Below are 18,957 nucleotides of genomic sequence, written 5' to 3' on the forward strand. Positions count from 1 at the left end.
GATGCTGTGTTACTTGAAAAAATATATCTTCATTCATCTGATATTATAAGATTATAATTTAACTGAGAGATTAAGCAGGAAACAGGTACCATCTTGACAACAACTTGCAATTAACCAGTCTCCTATGAAGTCCCTAACTTCCCCCACCCTCTTCTTCCCTCAATTTAGGAAGCTACAAATGGATCAGAGCATAGAGATACAACAATGTCTGTGTGTGTGTGTGTGTGTGTGTGTGTGTGTGTGTGTGTGTTTAGGGGGTGGTACTGGATATTGAATTCAGGGGCACTTGACCACTAAGCTGCAACCCCAGCCCTTTTTTATTCTTAATTTTGAAACAGCGTTTCACTAAGTTGTCCAGGCTGGGCTCAAACCTGCCCAGAACGTCCTTGGACTTATGATCCTCCTGCTTCAGCCTCCCAAGAAGCTGGAATTACAGGTGTGAGCCACCTCTCCTGCCACAATATAACTTTTGAATAGCACTGTAACAATCCTCCCTAAGTAAAGATCATAGAATGGTGATATTTTGATATTATATTTGGCACACCTTTGATGAGGTATTTTGAAATCAGAGACAAGGAAACATCAGAAATGGGGTCATCCCATCTACATACATAAACCATGAAATTCTGGCCACACGGCATTATGTTAAATTTTGCAGAGAGCCCTCCTCATACCACTTACTAAGAGTTCTCAGTACACCCAGCCATGCTCAATCAGCTACTGGGCTCCCATGACCAAGAGAGGTACCAGTATACCAACTAGTCAGTCAATCAAAGCATACATTTCTATGGCTGCCAACTGTGACTTGAGGTACAAAGATTATAAAAGCAGGACTTGAGATGAAAATGGCAGGATTCTTAAATGAAACCCTTTTTAAAAATTACGATTTTTATCCCACATTAGAAGTCATTTCTTCAAAAACAACAGAAGTTTTAAGAATTTTTCCATTTCTAATAGATAAAAGCATTTACTCTAAAAATAAATATAATTAAATTAATTTCTTTGCTCATCAAGAAAAACTCAAGGATAATGAACTGCAGACTTAACAATTTCTAGAGTGTTATGATAGTGGCATCTATTTAGTTCAGTATATGCTTAAATTCCCTATTTAAAGACTTAATTGTCTTTTAAAAAATGCATTCATCAACCCACAACAAGAGAAGGTAGGGAGGGGAAGATTACAAATTCACTGGATTAGACAAAGGGAAATAAGGGAAGGGAGCAGTTTGGGAATAGGAAAGACGGTAGAATGAATCAGACATATATATATGAATACATGACCAGTGAAACTCCACATCATGTACAACTACAAGAATGGGATCCTAATTAGAATAAGTCATACTCCATTTATGTATAATATGTCAGACATTGTATTATGTATATCTAAAAAGAACAAATTAAAAAATGTGTCAATAGTGTAGCCAGTTTGGAAGACAGTATGACATTTCCTCAAGTAATTAAAAACAGAACTGTAAGATCCAGCAATTCCACTTCTGGGGATACACACAAAAGAATTGAAAGCAGAGATTGAAATAGGTATTTGTATACTAAAATTCATAGCACCATTACTCACAATTGTCAAAAAGTAAAAACAACCCAATTATCCATCAATGAATGAATGGATAAGCAAAATGTGGTATACGTATAAAATGAAATAAGAACTTCAAAAAGAAATGAAATTCTGACACATGCAATAAAATGGATAAACCTTGAGGATATTATGCCAAGTGAAATAACCTAGATGTTGAAAAACAAATGTCTGGATTCTTTTTACATGAGATATCAAAAGAAGTCAAATTCAAAGATACAGAAAATGGAATGGTGGTTGCTGGGGTTTGGAGAAGGAGGGAATAGGAAGTTATTGCTTAGTAAGTATAGAATTTCGGTTTGAGAAATTAAAAAAGTTCTAGGGATGGATGATTGTAATGCTTGCACTACAATGAGAATGTACTTAAAGCAAATGAACTGTATATACACACAGAAGCACGCACACACAGGTTCAAATGGTAAATGTAATGTGCCAATTTTACCACAATAAAAATGAATGTGTTATAAAAAATAAATGTATTCATCAATTTTGCTATTCCTTAGTTTGGGGGAGGATTTAAATTCAGACTTTTCCCTTAAATATGACATGAAAAAGTGTCACAGGTACCATGACATGAAGCCATAAAATAAAAAATATGACCAAGAAATTCAGCTGTCAAGATCAAAATATTTCATTACACTATAGAACTGCTGTGATTTATTTGGGAAAGTGTTCCATAGCTATCCAAAATTTTCCAGTCTTAAACATTATCTGAGCTGCTACACTGGAGAATATTTCTACACAGAAGACTTAATAATCACAGAACACTTAGACCATCTCTGACATTTAATAAATGAGAAAGCTGAGGCATGAAGGAGTTGAGTGACAGGCTCAGACTCCATCAGATATTAGGAGCTGTCTTCTGTCGGCGAAGTATGTAACTCTTTCTAATTTACCCCCAAAATTATAGAGACTGGAGCTATGCTGGAATCCTGCTGAATATTATTTATCATACACAACTGGCAAACAAAGGACTGAGGAATAAAAGGTAAAGAAGCATGATATTTATTGTACATGTTTCTCAGACTCAGCTCTGTCAACATTTTGGGTCAAATAATTCTTGCTTGTGACTTTGTGGCACTGCAGAAAGTTGAGTAGTACCCGTGGCCCCACCACTAGGTGCCAATAGCACACTCATGACTGTGACAAGCAAAAGTTATCTCCAGACATGGCTAGCCACTAGCTGAGTCACTGAGAAGGGAACCACAGAATTATAAAGTTTTTTAAATTATGCAAAACTTCTCATTTTATGTTTTCCACCATAATCATACTGGAAATTCTCAGAATTTTCTTTTCTTTTCTTTTTTTTTTTTTTGTGCGGTACTAAGGACCGAACTCAGGGCCTTGTGCTTGTGAGGCAAGTACTCTACCAGCTGAGCTATCTCCCCAGCCCAGAATTTTCTACTTAATTACTCTGGCCTCAAACAACATGCAATCAGACTCAGTGTAGTTGTCTCCATGTTTTATATCTCCAATTTATAGGTTGTACAAATTAAAGGATGTCAGGTAAGTAATGTCATAGTAGTCAATGACAATCGACCGAGACAAGCACTTCTGTGATTAAGAAACTTCAAAACTGTTGATGAAAACTGTGTCAAACTATTTGATTCTCACACAGATATACAACTGAATTTTTGGACTTTCCATAAAATTTAGCTTCATGCCTTTTGTGATCTTTTAGAAAAATAATCTATGTTGCTTTTGTCTTTCTAAATGCGAGCCTTGTTTTATTCATTGAGACTATTTTCCATGATCCACTATACAAATTTTCAGATCCCTGGGATACAAGATTCTGCAATCTTATTCCCTCCTCGCTCCTCCCTCACCCATTTCATTCCTTTTATTTTCCTCACAATATGAAAAACTGAAAAGTAATGAGGCATTACTGGACTTTTGGTTTTAATGGGTTTTTAAATTATTACTGCTGATATCATGTAATGTTCTCCACTTTTCATGCTGACCTTCAACAAATTTTCTGATGTTCTGAGCAAGGGCCCGGACACTGCTGGGAAGATTCCAAGGATCTTGCTTGATGTGAAGCCTTAACCTTTTCGGACAACTCAGCTTTGATTCCATTTCCTGTTGAAATTCTAAATAAATACAGAAAAATCTCTTTTATTTCTCAGCAAGTCGCAAATGGTTCAGCCCATAAACTTCAGAGTTTTTTGTTTTTAAAATCACTGTCGTCCTAGAATAACATCAAGATGGTAATTTCTTTAGCTTAATTATAGCAAAATTGGTAAATCTAAAAAGTCAAACCTTAATGTTATTTTCTTATAGATGTTTCAACAAAGCAAATTTAGACAAAAATTCTACTTTAAACATCCTAAACTAGAAGTCAGAGAGTGGCAGCTCTACCTCTTGTTCTGTTTGGCTGCTCTGTTTGCAAATTCACATTCCCATGCCAGTTTCTCATCCCCAGAAAATGACCAAGTAGGCATCACTCTTGAATTCGGCAAAAGTAACTTAATACTTATGTATCTTCAACTGATTGATACATTTTTGTTTACCCTGGCCACTATCAATATTAAAATTAAACTTTCAAGGAAACCAAAAAAGGCTCATAGTGATCTATTAAAAAAAAAGATCTATATGAACAGTTTATATATTTGAAAATTATCAAAAACAGAGGTAAGTATCCAGTGAAACATGAGCAATAACATTTTTCTTCTTATAAAATGTATTTCCTCCATGACTATATTGTCTATTACCCGATTTCTTATATTATTTATTTTTTAAAACTTACCTTGTAATACCCGACCTGGTGTGAGATACTTGGTTTGTTCAAAGGCCCTCACAACGGCTTGTCCTTTTAAGAGATTGGTAATTGAATCCACCTGCCAATAGCAGAGTCCCAGGAGTTACATACTTCTCATAATACATAAAAATATTCCTAAGAGGTAAATCCTGTAAAATGTACATATTCTTAATGGTACCAGGGACTGAACCCAGAGACACTTTACCACTGAGTCATATCACCAGCCTTTTTTAATGTTTTATTTAGAGACAGGGTCTCACTAATCTGCTTAAGGCCTCACTAAATTGCTGAGGCTGGCTTTAAACTTGTGATCCTCCTGCCTCAGTTTCCAGAGCTGCTGGGATTATAGGAGTACACCACCACACCTGTCTAAATATTTTTTTCCCTTAAAGAAACAATTGCTTTGGAAATCCCACCATGTTTGCAAAATCTTTGAATAAAATAATGTAATAAACTCACTTGTTCATGTGATAACAGTTCCAAAGACATCTTATTATCTTAACACACATTAATATATTAACTTCACAACTGCAGTTATTAAGAAACTAAAAGTTATTAGAATCCTTTTCAAAGTAGTAAAAGTTTCAAACACTACAAACTTTAGTTATGGTTATAATTTTTTTAAAATGCAAAACAGCAACATGAAAACCAGGGTAATCTTGTACCTCTTGAAATTAAGAATGATGTTGAGTGAACAGCAAGAAATGTCAAAGTATTTGGAAAACCCCCAGACACACACATACAAAAATCGCACAAATAATCTAAAAACTATCTTTTATGTGCTTAGCACTTTTAATTTTTCAAAGACTGTAAAACATTTGATAACCACGACAATCTTTTAGCTGAAGGAATCTTTATTCCCCTTTTAAATTGAGGGCAGGGGAGGAACAGAAGCCTCTCCATTCTACCTCCAGACTTTTTTTACTACACCTGGGAAGTTTCTTTTGTATGTGTGGAAAAAAAGACTGAAAACCATTCTGTCATACCTGGCTGAAAAGATGCTCAAGGCAACTATGTATCTTGTCCTGTTTGTCATGAGAAATGCGAACACTTAGGGGAAGTTCATCACCTAGATGTCAAAAAAAAAAAAAAAAATCCATTTCATGAAATATTTTCACATTAAAAGAAGTAAAAAAAAAAATGAACACAAGCTCTTATTCCACATTAGTTGTCATGTGCAAAAATATAATTCCAAAAGTTCTCAGAACACGTAGGATGTCAGATCACAGCTCCCTCTTAGGGGAAAGGAAAATGACATACAGAAAGGACCCTGGTTGCCCCACGCTAATAATTCTTTCAAAGGGTCTGGTTTTCTAATGGCGGGAGGCTTGAAACAAACTGCACAGTGAAGAATTAAGATTTTTTTCCATTGAATTAAAATTCTTTGTTCTTCACACACAAAAAAGAGGACTTTATAAGCTACTTAGATCACTCTGTATTTTTCTCACCATCCCTCTCCCCATCTCCCACATATAAGGCCTGCTCAGGAACACCTGCTCTCTTGAAAAAAATCCTTAGTTTGAAAATCCTTCTCACACTTCCACCCCAATCAACGATACCTAATGCTTTCAGTAAAATTTATTTCCTGTATACTTATAATCTTTTACAGTGCCATAAAAAGACCATAAAACACATAAGATAAAAATGAGTCTGCTTCTTTCATTTAAAAAAAATTTTTTTTAGTCGTAGATGGACACAATATCTTTATTTTATTTATTTATTTTGATGTGGTGCTGAGAATCGAACCCAGTGCCTCACACATGCTAGGCAAGCACTCTACCACAGAGCCACAACCCAAGCCCCTCATTTCCTTTTAATTCACTCACTTTATAATTGAGATTGGGAAATTGACTTTATCAAGCACATAAAACCGGAATGCAGTATGTGCGGCCACTGAGAATGACTGATAAACAGTAAATATGCCTATGGATCAAAGACAGGAATCCCTTAAAGTTATCTCCAGTGAGACCAACATCAGAAAACAAAAATGCCTTCACCCAACGCACCCGAGTCCATGTCGTCACTGTGAAAATAGGAACTGCACTGGCTGCTGCAGATGCTGGTGAAGGAGGCAATGGAGTTCCTGTTGCTGTTGCAGTCGCTGAAAAGAACCGGTTTCACATCACTTTAAGAACACACCTGCCCAAGTCCTCTGCTAGCACTTCTTACATGAATTTATGCCTCTGTCATGTTTATTAATACACTTTCTACTAAGTTACGAGACAGAAAAGCTCGTTCAACTTTATATATCTCACATTAAAAATGCATATTTGATTTGACCAAATGTCAAATGTTCCTATGCCATGTAATCTAATCCTAAGTGAATTTTTTAAAAAATGTATAATTATAACACTAGGAGTTCAAACACATAAAAGTCTTCATAATCTATTTGGTGACACAGATCTGCAGCTAATTTGCTTAGAGGGACAAAGTTCTGTTTCATGATTTCTGTCTTTCAATCCTTTCCAGGACCTTAAAATTTAAGTTACTGGGTTACATTCAAAAGTCCTTTAGGAAATTAAATATCTTGTCTATCCCCACAGGTAAGTGCTCAATAATGATGAATATTCAAGAAAAGAAGCTTAAACTATTTGTGTGTGAATATGGACATAAATATGGATTTCATAAATGGTGCAGGAGACAAATATTTTTCCTCTTACAGTTAGTAAAAAGGACTTATTTAACTTTAAATTTGCATTTGAAGTTTCTTTCTTAGCCTAGAGGAAGGTTGTGAGGGTAATTTTAATTATCTGATAACTAGAACGTGAGGTAGAAAGAAGTTTAAAACATGTAATTTCCCACTGGAGAAAAACCACAGATTCCTATTAACGAGCATGCTGCTCTCTTTAGATGCTAAAAGTAAATGAAATGGTAAAGGTGGTTAATCTGTGTGATATATTATTAAATCTCTAGGAATAATTAGCTCTTACGTATTCATTAAAATTCATCCCAGAAACACTGGAATTGGGATAATAGAGAAATGGGAAAGCCAGACAACCTGGTCATGCAGGTAAATCATGCAACTCAAATGGGGCTCAGCTTCCTTACATGTAAAATGGAGTGTCTGCCAGAACCTGCCACAAGGGGCTGTGGTGGGGAAATGGTTGAAATCCTCAAGTTCCCCCATGAGTCTGATAGAATACATTTCAGAGGTAGAGTACAGAGGTACTGTGCATGAAGCCCTGGGTTCTATCCCCAGTGCCAACAAAAAAGGTAAATTCTTAAAAATGTTATGTTAGTTAGTAGTTTGTAATAAACATTCCTTGTGAGAATACTTTGATATAATCAATATTCACACAGTATCTTTTCACTGGAAAATGATGCATAAGAAATGAGTGAATGAGGTAGTTTTTGCCTTTAATTTAAATGGAGCAGGAGATGCCACATCTGTGGCTGATTGATTGCAACAGTCCTCAATGAGGCTTCAGGTGATATAAGGATTCAAGGGAGAAAAAGCACTTTCAAAGAAGGAAGTTCACTGGAGGAATTCTCACCTGAGAGTCTAAAGGAACATGACAACAGACTTTGTGGAGAGGAGAGCTGAACTGCACCCTCCCCAAATTCAAATGATGATGTCTAACACTTAGTACTTCAAAGTATAGCCTTATTTGGAGATATGGGCTACACAGAGGTAAGAGAGATAAAATGAGGTCATTAGGATTGGTTATTAGTATATGACCAGTGTCCTTATAAGGAAGGGAAATCTGGACACAAAGACACATACAGAAAGAAGACAATGTAAGGAGACATAGGAAGAAGATGACCATTTACATGTCGAGCAGACCTAGAAGATCCTTCCCTCCACCCTCAGAAGAAACCAACATGGCTAATGCCTTGGTTTCAGACATCTGGCTTCCAGAACTCTCATTTGATAAATTTCTGTTGTTTATACCACCCAGTGTATGTGTTTTGTTATAGCAGCCCTAGCAAACTAATACAAAAAGCATCCAAGAGAAGAAACAAACAGAAAGTTGGGCTATGCAGTCGGACAGGTGGAATTTGTCCAATTAGCTTGGAACACAGAATTTAAGAAGAAAGGGGGAGACAGGGCAAAAAGAACTCCCATTTACTACCCAACAAACCAATGATCTGAAACAGATATCCAAAAACACAAGCAAACAACAACAACAAAAAACAGTTAATGTAGGTACAATTTTCTTACCTGCTCTGCATGTTACACAATCCATTTTTAGAACAAGTCTCCCAAATTAGGTCCATACAGCTAGAGAAAAAATGTTCTTTCCAAGTTACTCAGATTATAAAATGGAAGTATTTGAAAGATTAAGTTGTCCCACTATGCTTTGTCTGAGACTGATAATCACAGGTGAAATGAGGGGGACAAATGAATGAATTACCTGTAAGAGTCTCTGTTGCTGATGGTGTCATGACCTGAATCTTCTTGCTCATCTCCTGCTACATTAAAACAAACTCGTTTGCTATTTCTTTCTCCCTTCTCATTGTCACTGTCTGTTGGTATTATGCCCTCTGATGTCTTACGCTCCAATTTAGGAGAATAAGTGATTGAAGACAGAAGGCTGAAAAGTGATATTAAAAAAAAAATAATAAGTAAATGCACATTTTCAAACTGGCTGCTACAGATAATTACTTTGTTTAATGTGACAGGCTTACAAATATTTCTTGAGTATGTCCATGTTTCACATCAAATACATATCCTCTTACATAAAAAACACGTAGTAGAGAGCTCACATTTTCTGCTTAGAATACATACAGAAACAACAGATAATTTAGGACAGAAAACTCTGTTTGGATCCTGGTTGTGCCACTGATCAGCTTTGCTATCAGAACAAAGCTACGGACACTCATACAAGGGGGAAGATAAGAATAACTAGCCCACACGGTGCTGTGGACTGAAATGAGAGCCACGTATTTCTGGGGCATAATAGCTGTCTCCCCTTTCCTCTCACAATTACTGCTATCGCCACCATATGGAAACACCTGGTAAGCTTTAAGTGCTTCCTAAATATTAAACCCAGACACTAAATGTGCTTTATTATCCTCACTGGCTCACCTTCAAATAGTAAAAACCCACCAATGCATCAAGGCCCACCTGGGCTTTCTCCCAGGCCTGTTCTATTTGACAGGGACAGAATCGTGTCGCCAATGGCTTCTCAGTGCTCAGACAAGCAGGAGCCTGGCTTTAGTGATTATAAGGCTCAAGGCTAGAAAACCGTACGGCAAATGAACTGGTGTGAGGCCCGAGGAAGATTGCAAGCTGCTGGATCAACCACTCTAAGGCTTGAACATTTGGCTGTGGAACGCTTCCATTAGAACCAACTCAAAATTAGGCAAAAGAGGAATTGGGCTTTATTACCCAACAGGATGCTATAAACTCACATGAACTAAACCATATCTAAACTGAGATCCCATGTATGGCTACAGCAAACAGGCTCATTCCACATACTCATGACATCTGAGTTCCAACCAATAGCACATCTTGACTTTTTTTTTTCATAGCAATGCAAGGTTAGTTTTATTATTTGTGACTTTCTACCTCTTACACATATCCCCTAACATCAAACCCAAAGCTGTGTTAAGAGGTCTCACTAATTAGGCACATTCATTGTACCAGGTGTTATTTTTGGTGCTGTGGATACAGCAGTTTACAAAACACAAAGGTCCTGCCTTCTTGGAGTATAAAATTCACTGGAAGAGAACCAGAGTGAAGAAGTAAACGTTATAGAGCATAACAGAAAAATAAAGAAAACATGGAGCTACAATTTCAAATAGTATAGTTGGGGAAGGAGTCGCTGCGAAGTGATATTTGAATATTATTTTGACATTTCACAGGTTTTAGACATCAGTGGAGGTTGAAGGAGCCCTGTTACATTGCTCAAGGCTCTGAGAACATTTTCAATAACTGAAAGCTATGAATTATTTTAAACACAGTTTCTCTATTTGAAAATATACTTTAATGTCTTGTAAGACAGACTGTATATTTATTCACTCCTTCTACCCAAAAGATTAAAACATTAGAGTAACTCCAATTACCCAGGCACCACACTACACAGACAGATGAACTCTGAATATCAAAGAGGAAAGATATGCAGGAGTTCTCATTTTGCCAAGAGCCCTCTGTGCTTATGTATATTTTAAATTAGAAGTCATGGGGCTAAGCATAAAACATTTTCTCAAAGTGAAGAGAATTATTTTCACATATTTACTTTTCATTTCAAACAGCTGCGATCATGCTTGCATTGACCCTGTGGGAACAAGTGTTTAAGCTCACAAATAAATGATAGGAAGACCTGTTTTCAATACCATGTTCTTGCATAAAATTTCCAGATTCTGAAAAGCAACAATAAAGCATCAGACTATAGTACTTATTTATATGTGCAAAAATATTTTCCTTTGCTTTTGCTCATATATAGTATTAAGCTATTTACTAAATGTCCATTAATTAAAATTCTGGGCAACATTTCATTCCAGATTAGTCATCTCCTAATGTCACTGATTAAAAAAAAAAAATTGTATGCACAGTGAATTTCAACTACTTCTGTTTTCTAAATATCATCATACTCATCATCCTCACCACAGGTAACATTTGTTATGCTATTTATGTCCATCATTATGCTAAATACTTGACAGGTATTAATTCATTTAATCCCAAAACCACCTTATGAAGCAAGGTAACTTTGTCATTTCATTTTAGAGGTGAGGTGAGAAAGACACACTGTTCCATATGCTTTGCAAATGAAGCAGAACCTTCTTTCCCTGCATATGCCTTACATGCTCTGGAGGGAGTAACCGGGTCATTAGTTTGAGCACATGATTAGGAGGTGCTCCCTTAACCCTCTGAGGATGGGCATGGCTATGAGACTTGCTTTAGCCAAAGTAATGTGAGTGCCTGTGAATGGGTCACTTGCAGCTAGGCAAGAGCCTCTACACACACCAGTACACAGTTTGCCTCATTCCCTTCTCCCTGCCATGACAGAAACATGCCATCAGATGGGATGGCTGCCACTGACTCTGAGAGAGCACAATGTGGAACAGAGAATTCGTGGGCCAAGGTGGCCTCAGAGTGAGCGAGAAAGAAACCTTCGTTGTCTGTGAGACTTTCTGGCGAACAATGAAGGGGGTGAAAAGCAGGTATATCAGAGAGATGTCCAGAGAAGAGAGGACTGAGTAACAGAGGCAGAGGAGTATCTACTTTAACTGGGGAGTAGGCAGGGCCTCTATGTGAGTCTGACTCTTGAGCACTCAGGAGGCCAGGCATTCATACCTTGGAAGCAGTGGCCACCTTGAGGTGGAACAGAGTTCTGGTAACAGAAAGTGTCTACTGAAGTTGGAGCTCAGTGATATGAGTTAGGAGAGGTGGACAGGGGCAGATTATATAGGAGCTTGCAGGCCCCAATAACACATTTGTATCAACAGATTCTGCATTCATAGAATTAACCAACCACACATCAAAAATATTTAGAAAAGAAAATCTATCTATACTGAACATGTGCAATTTTTTCTTGCCATTATTCCCTAAGCAATATAATGTATCAACTATTTATATAGTATTTATAATGTACAGGCAGCATACATAATCTAGAGATGATTTGAAGTATACAGGAGGATGGGCACCAGTTATCAATAATAAACAATTTTACATAAGGGACTTGAACATCCTGGGATTTTGGTATCTACAAGGGATCCTCAAACCTATCTCCTGTGAATACCAAAGGATGGCCCTAGCTTAACTGTAGCATAATGTTTAGTGGTTCTAAGCATGGGACTAGCATAGTTTACCTTTACAGGTCCCTCTGAAATCTGCTGAATGTTGAATGTATCAGAGAGGCAGAGTGTGGAAACTCCTCGGGGGTGCCAATGAGAGAGGATGGTAACTCAGTCTAAAGTGACAGATACGGATGCCTTCTGAGGAATAACTGGCAGAACCTGGTAAGGAATCAGAGATGGAGGGGAAGGAAAAAGAACCAAAGAGGACTCTTGGATTCTGCCTTGAGGAACTGAAGAGATAGGGAATCATCTACTGAGAATGGGAAGCCTGGGTGGAGAATGGTAAAAATAGGTTTGAGGATAAGGAAATTATAATTCAGTTTTGGAAACAAAGTTAAGCTTGAGGTGTCTGGACATATCCCAGGGTTTCATAATACAAATCAGAGAGGAATTGTGAGAATGAAAGAGTAATCCTGCCTGGCAAGGAAGCACCTATCATAGATATTGCTTTTTATCAATCTATGCTTCTATTTGTACATTTTTCAGCACAAGGTTTGAGGACATGTCAAAAATAATCTCACCACCCTTCACCACTCTTCCCATCTGTACGTTTCCCCCCGCCCCCAGGTCACTAACTGTCCTATAATGCAGTCAACTCATCTCTTAATCTTGGGGCATCTGCAAAATGAAATCTGTTCTCAAATTTCCTAACCTTCTTACTCCCCAATACTCTGTTTCCTTCCTGGAATAACACACAGATCCTCTATTCTAAAAAAGATTTTGGTCTACTCATAAATTATTTTTTGTTTTACATATTTCAAATCTAAGTGTCATTAACCAGAAGTAGCCCATTCAAGGGCAAAAGTACTTAGTGTCACAAAGTGAAAGAGAAATCATAAAATCTTGGCTAAATTCATAATATCACCTTATCTCATGTTACTAGATAGTAAATTCATCTCTAATTCTATCTTAGGATCTGAAGTTAAGTAGGAGGATTTAGCAAAATGCCTATGTATTAAAGGAAATTTTACTTCTAGGAGAAGTGTTTCAAGTGACAGGATGTCTAGATTTCATGATAAGACAAGTTCAACACCAACCTTGCATAGGAATAAGCAACTTCTTAAGAGGCAATTTCTCTTAAAACTTGGCAAAGCATCTAAGATCTGCTTTTCCACTCTGACCAAGAATAATTACTACATGGCGAGAAAATTGTTTGGTAACTAGCTTTTTAAATAAATTGTTAAGCTCCAATGCACTACAGCATCTCTGAATACCAAGGGCAACAGGGAATTCAGGCACTTGGACAACTGTACTGTTTTAAAGTGATTATACTGCAGATTGAATTATGTGGAACATGTTTATATTTAGAATTAAATTATATGGTGTGCACAGAGAAGACCAAGTGAGTTGCAGCAATCACTTGCTTATGTCATGCCACTTTTCTGATAAACACACAGAGCTGAGAAAAGGCATTTAGAATAACAGAATGGGGGGAACAAATGAAAAAATAATTAATCATTTTAAGTAGTTCTAGCTAATAAAGACACCTAATGCCTTTCTGCAGCTAATGCTTTCAATATAAACATTTCAGATCAAGTAAAGGAACCTCTGTGGCTCAAACATTTTTCTTAAAAATGTATCTATGCTACCTCCTCCAAAAAACAAAAAAAGATCAATTAATAAAGACAAGTCTGATGATCACCAGGCAGTGCTGGTCAGTCAGAGGATAAGAGGTTTAGTTTCTGAAGCAGTTTCAGCTAAGGCACACCAATAATCCTGTCACAGACAAAGGAGTCATTTGGAAGTATGAGAATGTTCCAGATATTCTTGTGAAATCCCTTTGAGAATTGGCATCAATGATTTACCAATGCCATTATTTATGGCCTCACTGATAAAGATGCTTCTTCTATATATTTTCCAAATATCTCAAGGGGAAAAGAACTGGTTTATAAAGCAGAACACATCACCTAATAAAGTCACATGTATTAGATTAAGCAAAATATGATGTCCTAAATTATAAACTTCTCTGTTACAGGGTTTCAAGAGAATTCAAAAATATAATGCAATTGCTTAAAAATAGTTTTCTTAGCAACTTCAGTCAGTTTAATTCATCTGTAAATAGGGAAGTTATGATTTAATATGTAAAATGTTATAATTTTTAAAAGCTAGTTCAGTATGGGATGATATTGAGTGTGTGAAGTAAACAATACACTTCTGCCAGAAAATTAAATCAACAATTTCGTAAAGAGTAAAATACTAACAAGAAAATGGTGTTTATAACTGTTCTCAGAATATGCCGATTTGCAATGTATTCAAAGATTTCCATCCATTGACTGAATGAGCAAGCATGATATTTTCAGTACTATGCTGACTGCTTTCTGTATTACTTTCTAGAATTTTCACCAAAAACTTGAAATTCATTATTATCTCCTTCAATATATAAGAAACTGAGCTACCCGCAAAGCCATGCTGTTCTGACCATACTGGACTGCCTTGACTAAATGTGAAGCATAATCTCAGAAAAGAATATGACAAGTCATCCTACAGAGTACAGGCAATTTTCCAACCCTCAGATCTTATATATACATATATATATATATATATATATATATATTTTTTTTTTTTTTTTTTTTTTTGTGGTGGTACCAGGGATTGAACCCAGGTTGGGGGGGGGGGGCAGAGAAGACCACTAAGCTATATCTCCAGTTCTTTTAATTTTTTTTATTTTGAGACAGGGTCTTGCAAAGTTGCTTAGGACCTTGCTTGATGTTGAGGCTGGCCTCCAACTTGCAATCCTCCTGCCTTAGCCTCCCAAAACGCTGATCACAGGCATGAGCCATGGTGCCCATCTACCAACTGTCAAATTCTTAAGTAAGAATTAATATTGATCTGGTTAGAAAACTTCTCATTAAATGCTTCCATCTTATCTTGGTTAAAACTTCCAAATTACTGGCCCACCAATTTGGACTATTGCTTTTTGGGCCATAAGTGAAACAGAAAATAAAAAAAGCATTGGTCCTGGAGATACATTTTCTGAATTTACTCATTTAACAACTATGTTAAACACTTATTATATTTCACATCTTTCATAAATATCTCCAGTGTACATATATCAAATATCAGGAATTTGAACTGCAAAAGATAACAAGGAAACCCTCATACACAGTTGTTACACTTTAAAACGTGTTTTTCTGGGTTGGGGTTGTGGCTCAGTGGTAAAGCGCTTGCCTAGCATATGTGAGGAACTGATTTAAATTCTCAGCACCACATAAAAACAAATAAAAATAAAGTTTCATTCACAACCAAAAAAATTTATTAAAAAACAAAACAAAACATGTTTTTCACAACATAGTTTCAATTGAGATGTTCCTCTCTAAGATAGAATTTTGTCATTCTCTTTCCTGGTATCAAATGTCTACTAAAATAACTATCTAAGGAATCTCCACAGTGCTTTCCAGATCAGTAGCACCAATTTGCAGTCCCACCAGCAATGTATGAGTATACCTTTCCCCCACAACTTCGCCAATGTTTATCATTGCTTGTATTCTTGATAATTGCCATTCTGACTGGAGTGAGATAAAATTTTAGAGAAGTTTGAATTTGCATTTTTCTAATTACTAGAGATGTTGAACATTGTTTCATATATTTGTTGATCAACTGTATATCTTCTTCTGTGAAGTGTCTGCTCAGTTCCTTATCTCATTTATTGATTGGTTTTCTTTTTTTCTTTTTTTTTTTTTTTGGTGTTAAGTTTTTTGAGTTCTTATATATCCTGGAGATTAGTGCTCCATCTGAGGTGCATGTGGTAAGATTTTCTCCTACTCTATAGGCTTTCTTCATGTCATCAATTGCTTACTTTGCTGAGAAGAAGCTTTTTAGTTTGAATTCATCCCATTATTGATTCTTGATTTTATTTCTTGTACTTTAGGAGTCTTAATAAAAAAAGTTAGGTCCTGAACTGACATGATAAAGATTTGGGCCTGTGAATGGGACCACCATTTGATCCAACTATCCCACTCCTTGGCCTATAGCCAAAGGACTTAAAATCAGCATACTACAGTGATGTAGTCACATCAATGTTTATAGCAGCTCAATTGACAATAGCTAAACTGTGGAACCAACCTAGATGTCCTTCAATAGATGAATGGATAAAGAAACTGTGGTATATAATATATACACAACGGAAAATTACTCAGTCTTAAAGGAGAATAAAATTATGTCATTCACAGGTAAATGGATGGAGTTGGGGAATACCATGCTAAATGAAATAAGCCAATCCCCAAAGAACAAAGGCCAAATGTTTTCTCTGATGTATGTATGCTAATCCATAATGGGATAGGGCAGGGGAAGAATGGAGGAATTTTGGATTGGGCAGAGGGGAGTGAGAGGAGGGGAGTGGGCATGGGGGTGGGAAAGATGGTGGAATGAGACAGACATTATTATCCTAGGTACATGTGTGATTGCACAAATGGTGCGACTACATTGTGTACAACCAGAGAAATGAAAACTTGTGCTCCATTTGTGTACAATGAATCGAAATGCATTCTGTTGTCATGTATAACTAATCAGAACAAATAAAAATTAAAAATTAAAAAAATCTATCCATCGAATATTGGAATGAAGATGATCTGTATGATAAGCAAAAATTTCCTACATTCTAGAGAATGAATAAATTTTTCAGAAGTTCCACTTTCTACAGCTAGTTTATTAGGCAAACTTAAAAGTATAGTATAAAACACTTACTCGTCTATTTGACAAACACACATCTCCACTTCTTTCAGTGCAGTCTGGAGTTTTCCCAGTAGTTTCTGATAGATATCTTGGGTTTCCAAGTCTTCTTCTTTCAACAAATACCGGAGACCATGGCCATCCTGCTGTCCCAGAGACAGACCTGAAGGGGCCGCCATGGTTGTAATGGTGTGCTGAATGTACACCATAGGGCTCAGTTTCCCTAAGGAATCAAAATCATTCCACAGTAATATTTATTACCTTTAATGTATGACTATCCAGTCTAATATATTTTAGAGGTTCAGGCTTATATGAAACAAAATGCCAATCCAATGTTGAATTTAACTGAGGAATTAAAGTTTTAGGGGGTGGTAATTAAAAACTACAAATAGTCCAATATCTTGTCCCACTGCAATGGTGCAGACTGACATTATGCATTTCTAACCAGCTCCTCTGGGATTTTTCCCAAAGTTACAAAGTCATTTCAGATTAGCAGCTTTCACAATCAAGATGAGCTAGGTTTATCATACAAGAGAGGAAGAAAAGAGCAATTGACTTTCTTGAAAGAAAGATAATAATGAATGACTTAACTCTGATTTCACTCTGTATATACTTATGCATAACTATCCAAGTAAGAACTCTGTTTTTTTTTTAAGTGCAGGATTGCTTGTATACCAAGAATCTATCCTATTATAAAATGCAGGAATAGTTATAATTTCTTAAATTTTCATGTGATAAAATTCCAAAAGCTTACATACCTTGCTCCGAAGATTTATTTTCTTTATCATGAGAATTATGCTTCCTACTATCCAGCTGAACACCAAATGCACTCCCTAGGGAGGTTGATGTTTTAGGATAAGACACTTCCATCACATTGACATGGCAGTTAGTAGGGCAGAAATCACTGCTGTGCAGTGGGGAGATCTTAGATTTGGCTTGTTTAAAGGTGGGCCATGCTCTATTCTTCAGCACACGAGAGAACTGCAAATTACAGAAGGAAGAAAAAGCAGCTGAACACACAGTAGTAATAACTCAAACATTTCACTTGTGTCATCCATAACAAAATCAAAAGAAAATTAAATCATGCCAACTGGAACAAGTGAAATAAATTACAAGTTGTTAAAAATTAAATTGCTATTTCAAAAGCCAAACATTTTTTAATAAAGCAAAGCAATATAGACAGTTAATGCATGGTTCCTTTGAAACTCTTGACTGCAAGCTATGTGCTAAAAGAAATGAATCTCAGTGACCAACGCCAACATATTAGGACTCTGTTCCACTGCCTCCCAGCACGTGAGAGAGTATAACAGAGAAGCTGGCATCCTAGGGCACCAGGATACAAGGCAAGATTTTAAAAATAGGGCAACTATCAGGTCAAGGGTGAAAGAAGATAGGATTATTTCAAGTATCATCAGAAAGCCAAATTAAAGCCTAAGTCCAAGCCAGACAGCAAAGTGCTGCAGTGTTGACCAGAATGGCTGAACAACTGTAGTACCCATGTCTCCTGCTAATCACTGCTTTGTTTTGGGATCACAATGAACCTGAGACCAGTGTTCACTCCACTTTTATGCCATTGACAATAAACTGATACTCAAATGATTATGACTTCCAAGGGTGGCCAGTCCACTGCTTCAGCCCTGCTTCAAACCTTACAGTAGTCTTCCATTCAAGCCCATCCACTCCTTGCCAGGGTCTATAAAGCTGCCTGAAATCCAGCTCTTATCCAGCTTATTATCTACCCAAAGCTCTCCTCCCTTGTCCTCTGAGCTCCTTCAGCCTTTCACGTGGTTCTTCTCATACACTATCTACTCATGCTGTCTTTTATTTTTTTTTTTTACACATTATTCATTGTGCCTATAATTTTCTTCTTCTCTCATGACCAAACTTTTTCCTATGCATCTTCAGATTCTAGCAAATCATCAAGAGGCCTTCCCTGAGTCCCAGGCTATGTTCCCTTTTCCTGGCTATATGCTAGGATATAGCACATTGTCACTCTCTTTACAACTGTAAATAACTGCTCATTTCTAGTTCAGGCAGCAGATGGTAAACTCCAAGAGGGTGATTTCTACATCCACCTTGTGTACCATCAATAGTTATTTCATAGAGCTCAACACAACTGCAGTCTCAAAAGCAGAGGACTACAAGTCACTAGCTTCCTGTATGCTCCTTGCAGCTGTCACAGTAGCTAATAAGAAGTCAA

At 36.7% G+C, this 18,957-nt stretch overlaps 1 protein-coding gene across 3 annotated transcripts in view; it reads right to left on the reverse strand.

Moving 5' to 3' along the window:
• Positions 1-18,957, reverse strand: part of Prex2 (phosphatidylinositol-3,4,5-trisphosphate dependent Rac exchange factor 2) — a 273,671-nt gene that overhangs the window by 89,933 nt on the left and 164,781 nt on the right. For all 3 annotated transcript variants that reach the window (XM_047553955.1, XM_047553962.1, XM_047553971.1), the window contains 7 exons: positions 17,516-17,738; positions 16,773-16,980; positions 8,702-8,881; positions 6,353-6,447; positions 5,333-5,415; positions 4,335-4,425; positions 3,550-3,678 (listed from right to left, as the gene is read on the reverse strand). In XM_047553955.1, coding sequence (XP_047409911.1) covers positions 3,550-3,678; positions 4,335-4,425; positions 5,333-5,415; positions 6,353-6,447; positions 8,702-8,881; positions 16,773-16,980; positions 17,516-17,738 — 1,009 coding nt within the window. The remainder of the gene's footprint in view (positions 1-3,549; positions 3,679-4,334; positions 4,426-5,332; positions 5,416-6,352; positions 6,448-8,701; positions 8,882-16,772; positions 16,981-17,515; positions 17,739-18,957) is intronic.

This window comes from Sciurus carolinensis, chromosome 1 (assembly GCF_902686445.1).
Source record: "Sciurus carolinensis chromosome 1, mSciCar1.2, whole genome shotgun sequence".
In the NCBI taxonomy this organism is placed as follows: domain Eukaryota; kingdom Metazoa; phylum Chordata; class Mammalia; order Rodentia; family Sciuridae; genus Sciurus; species Sciurus carolinensis.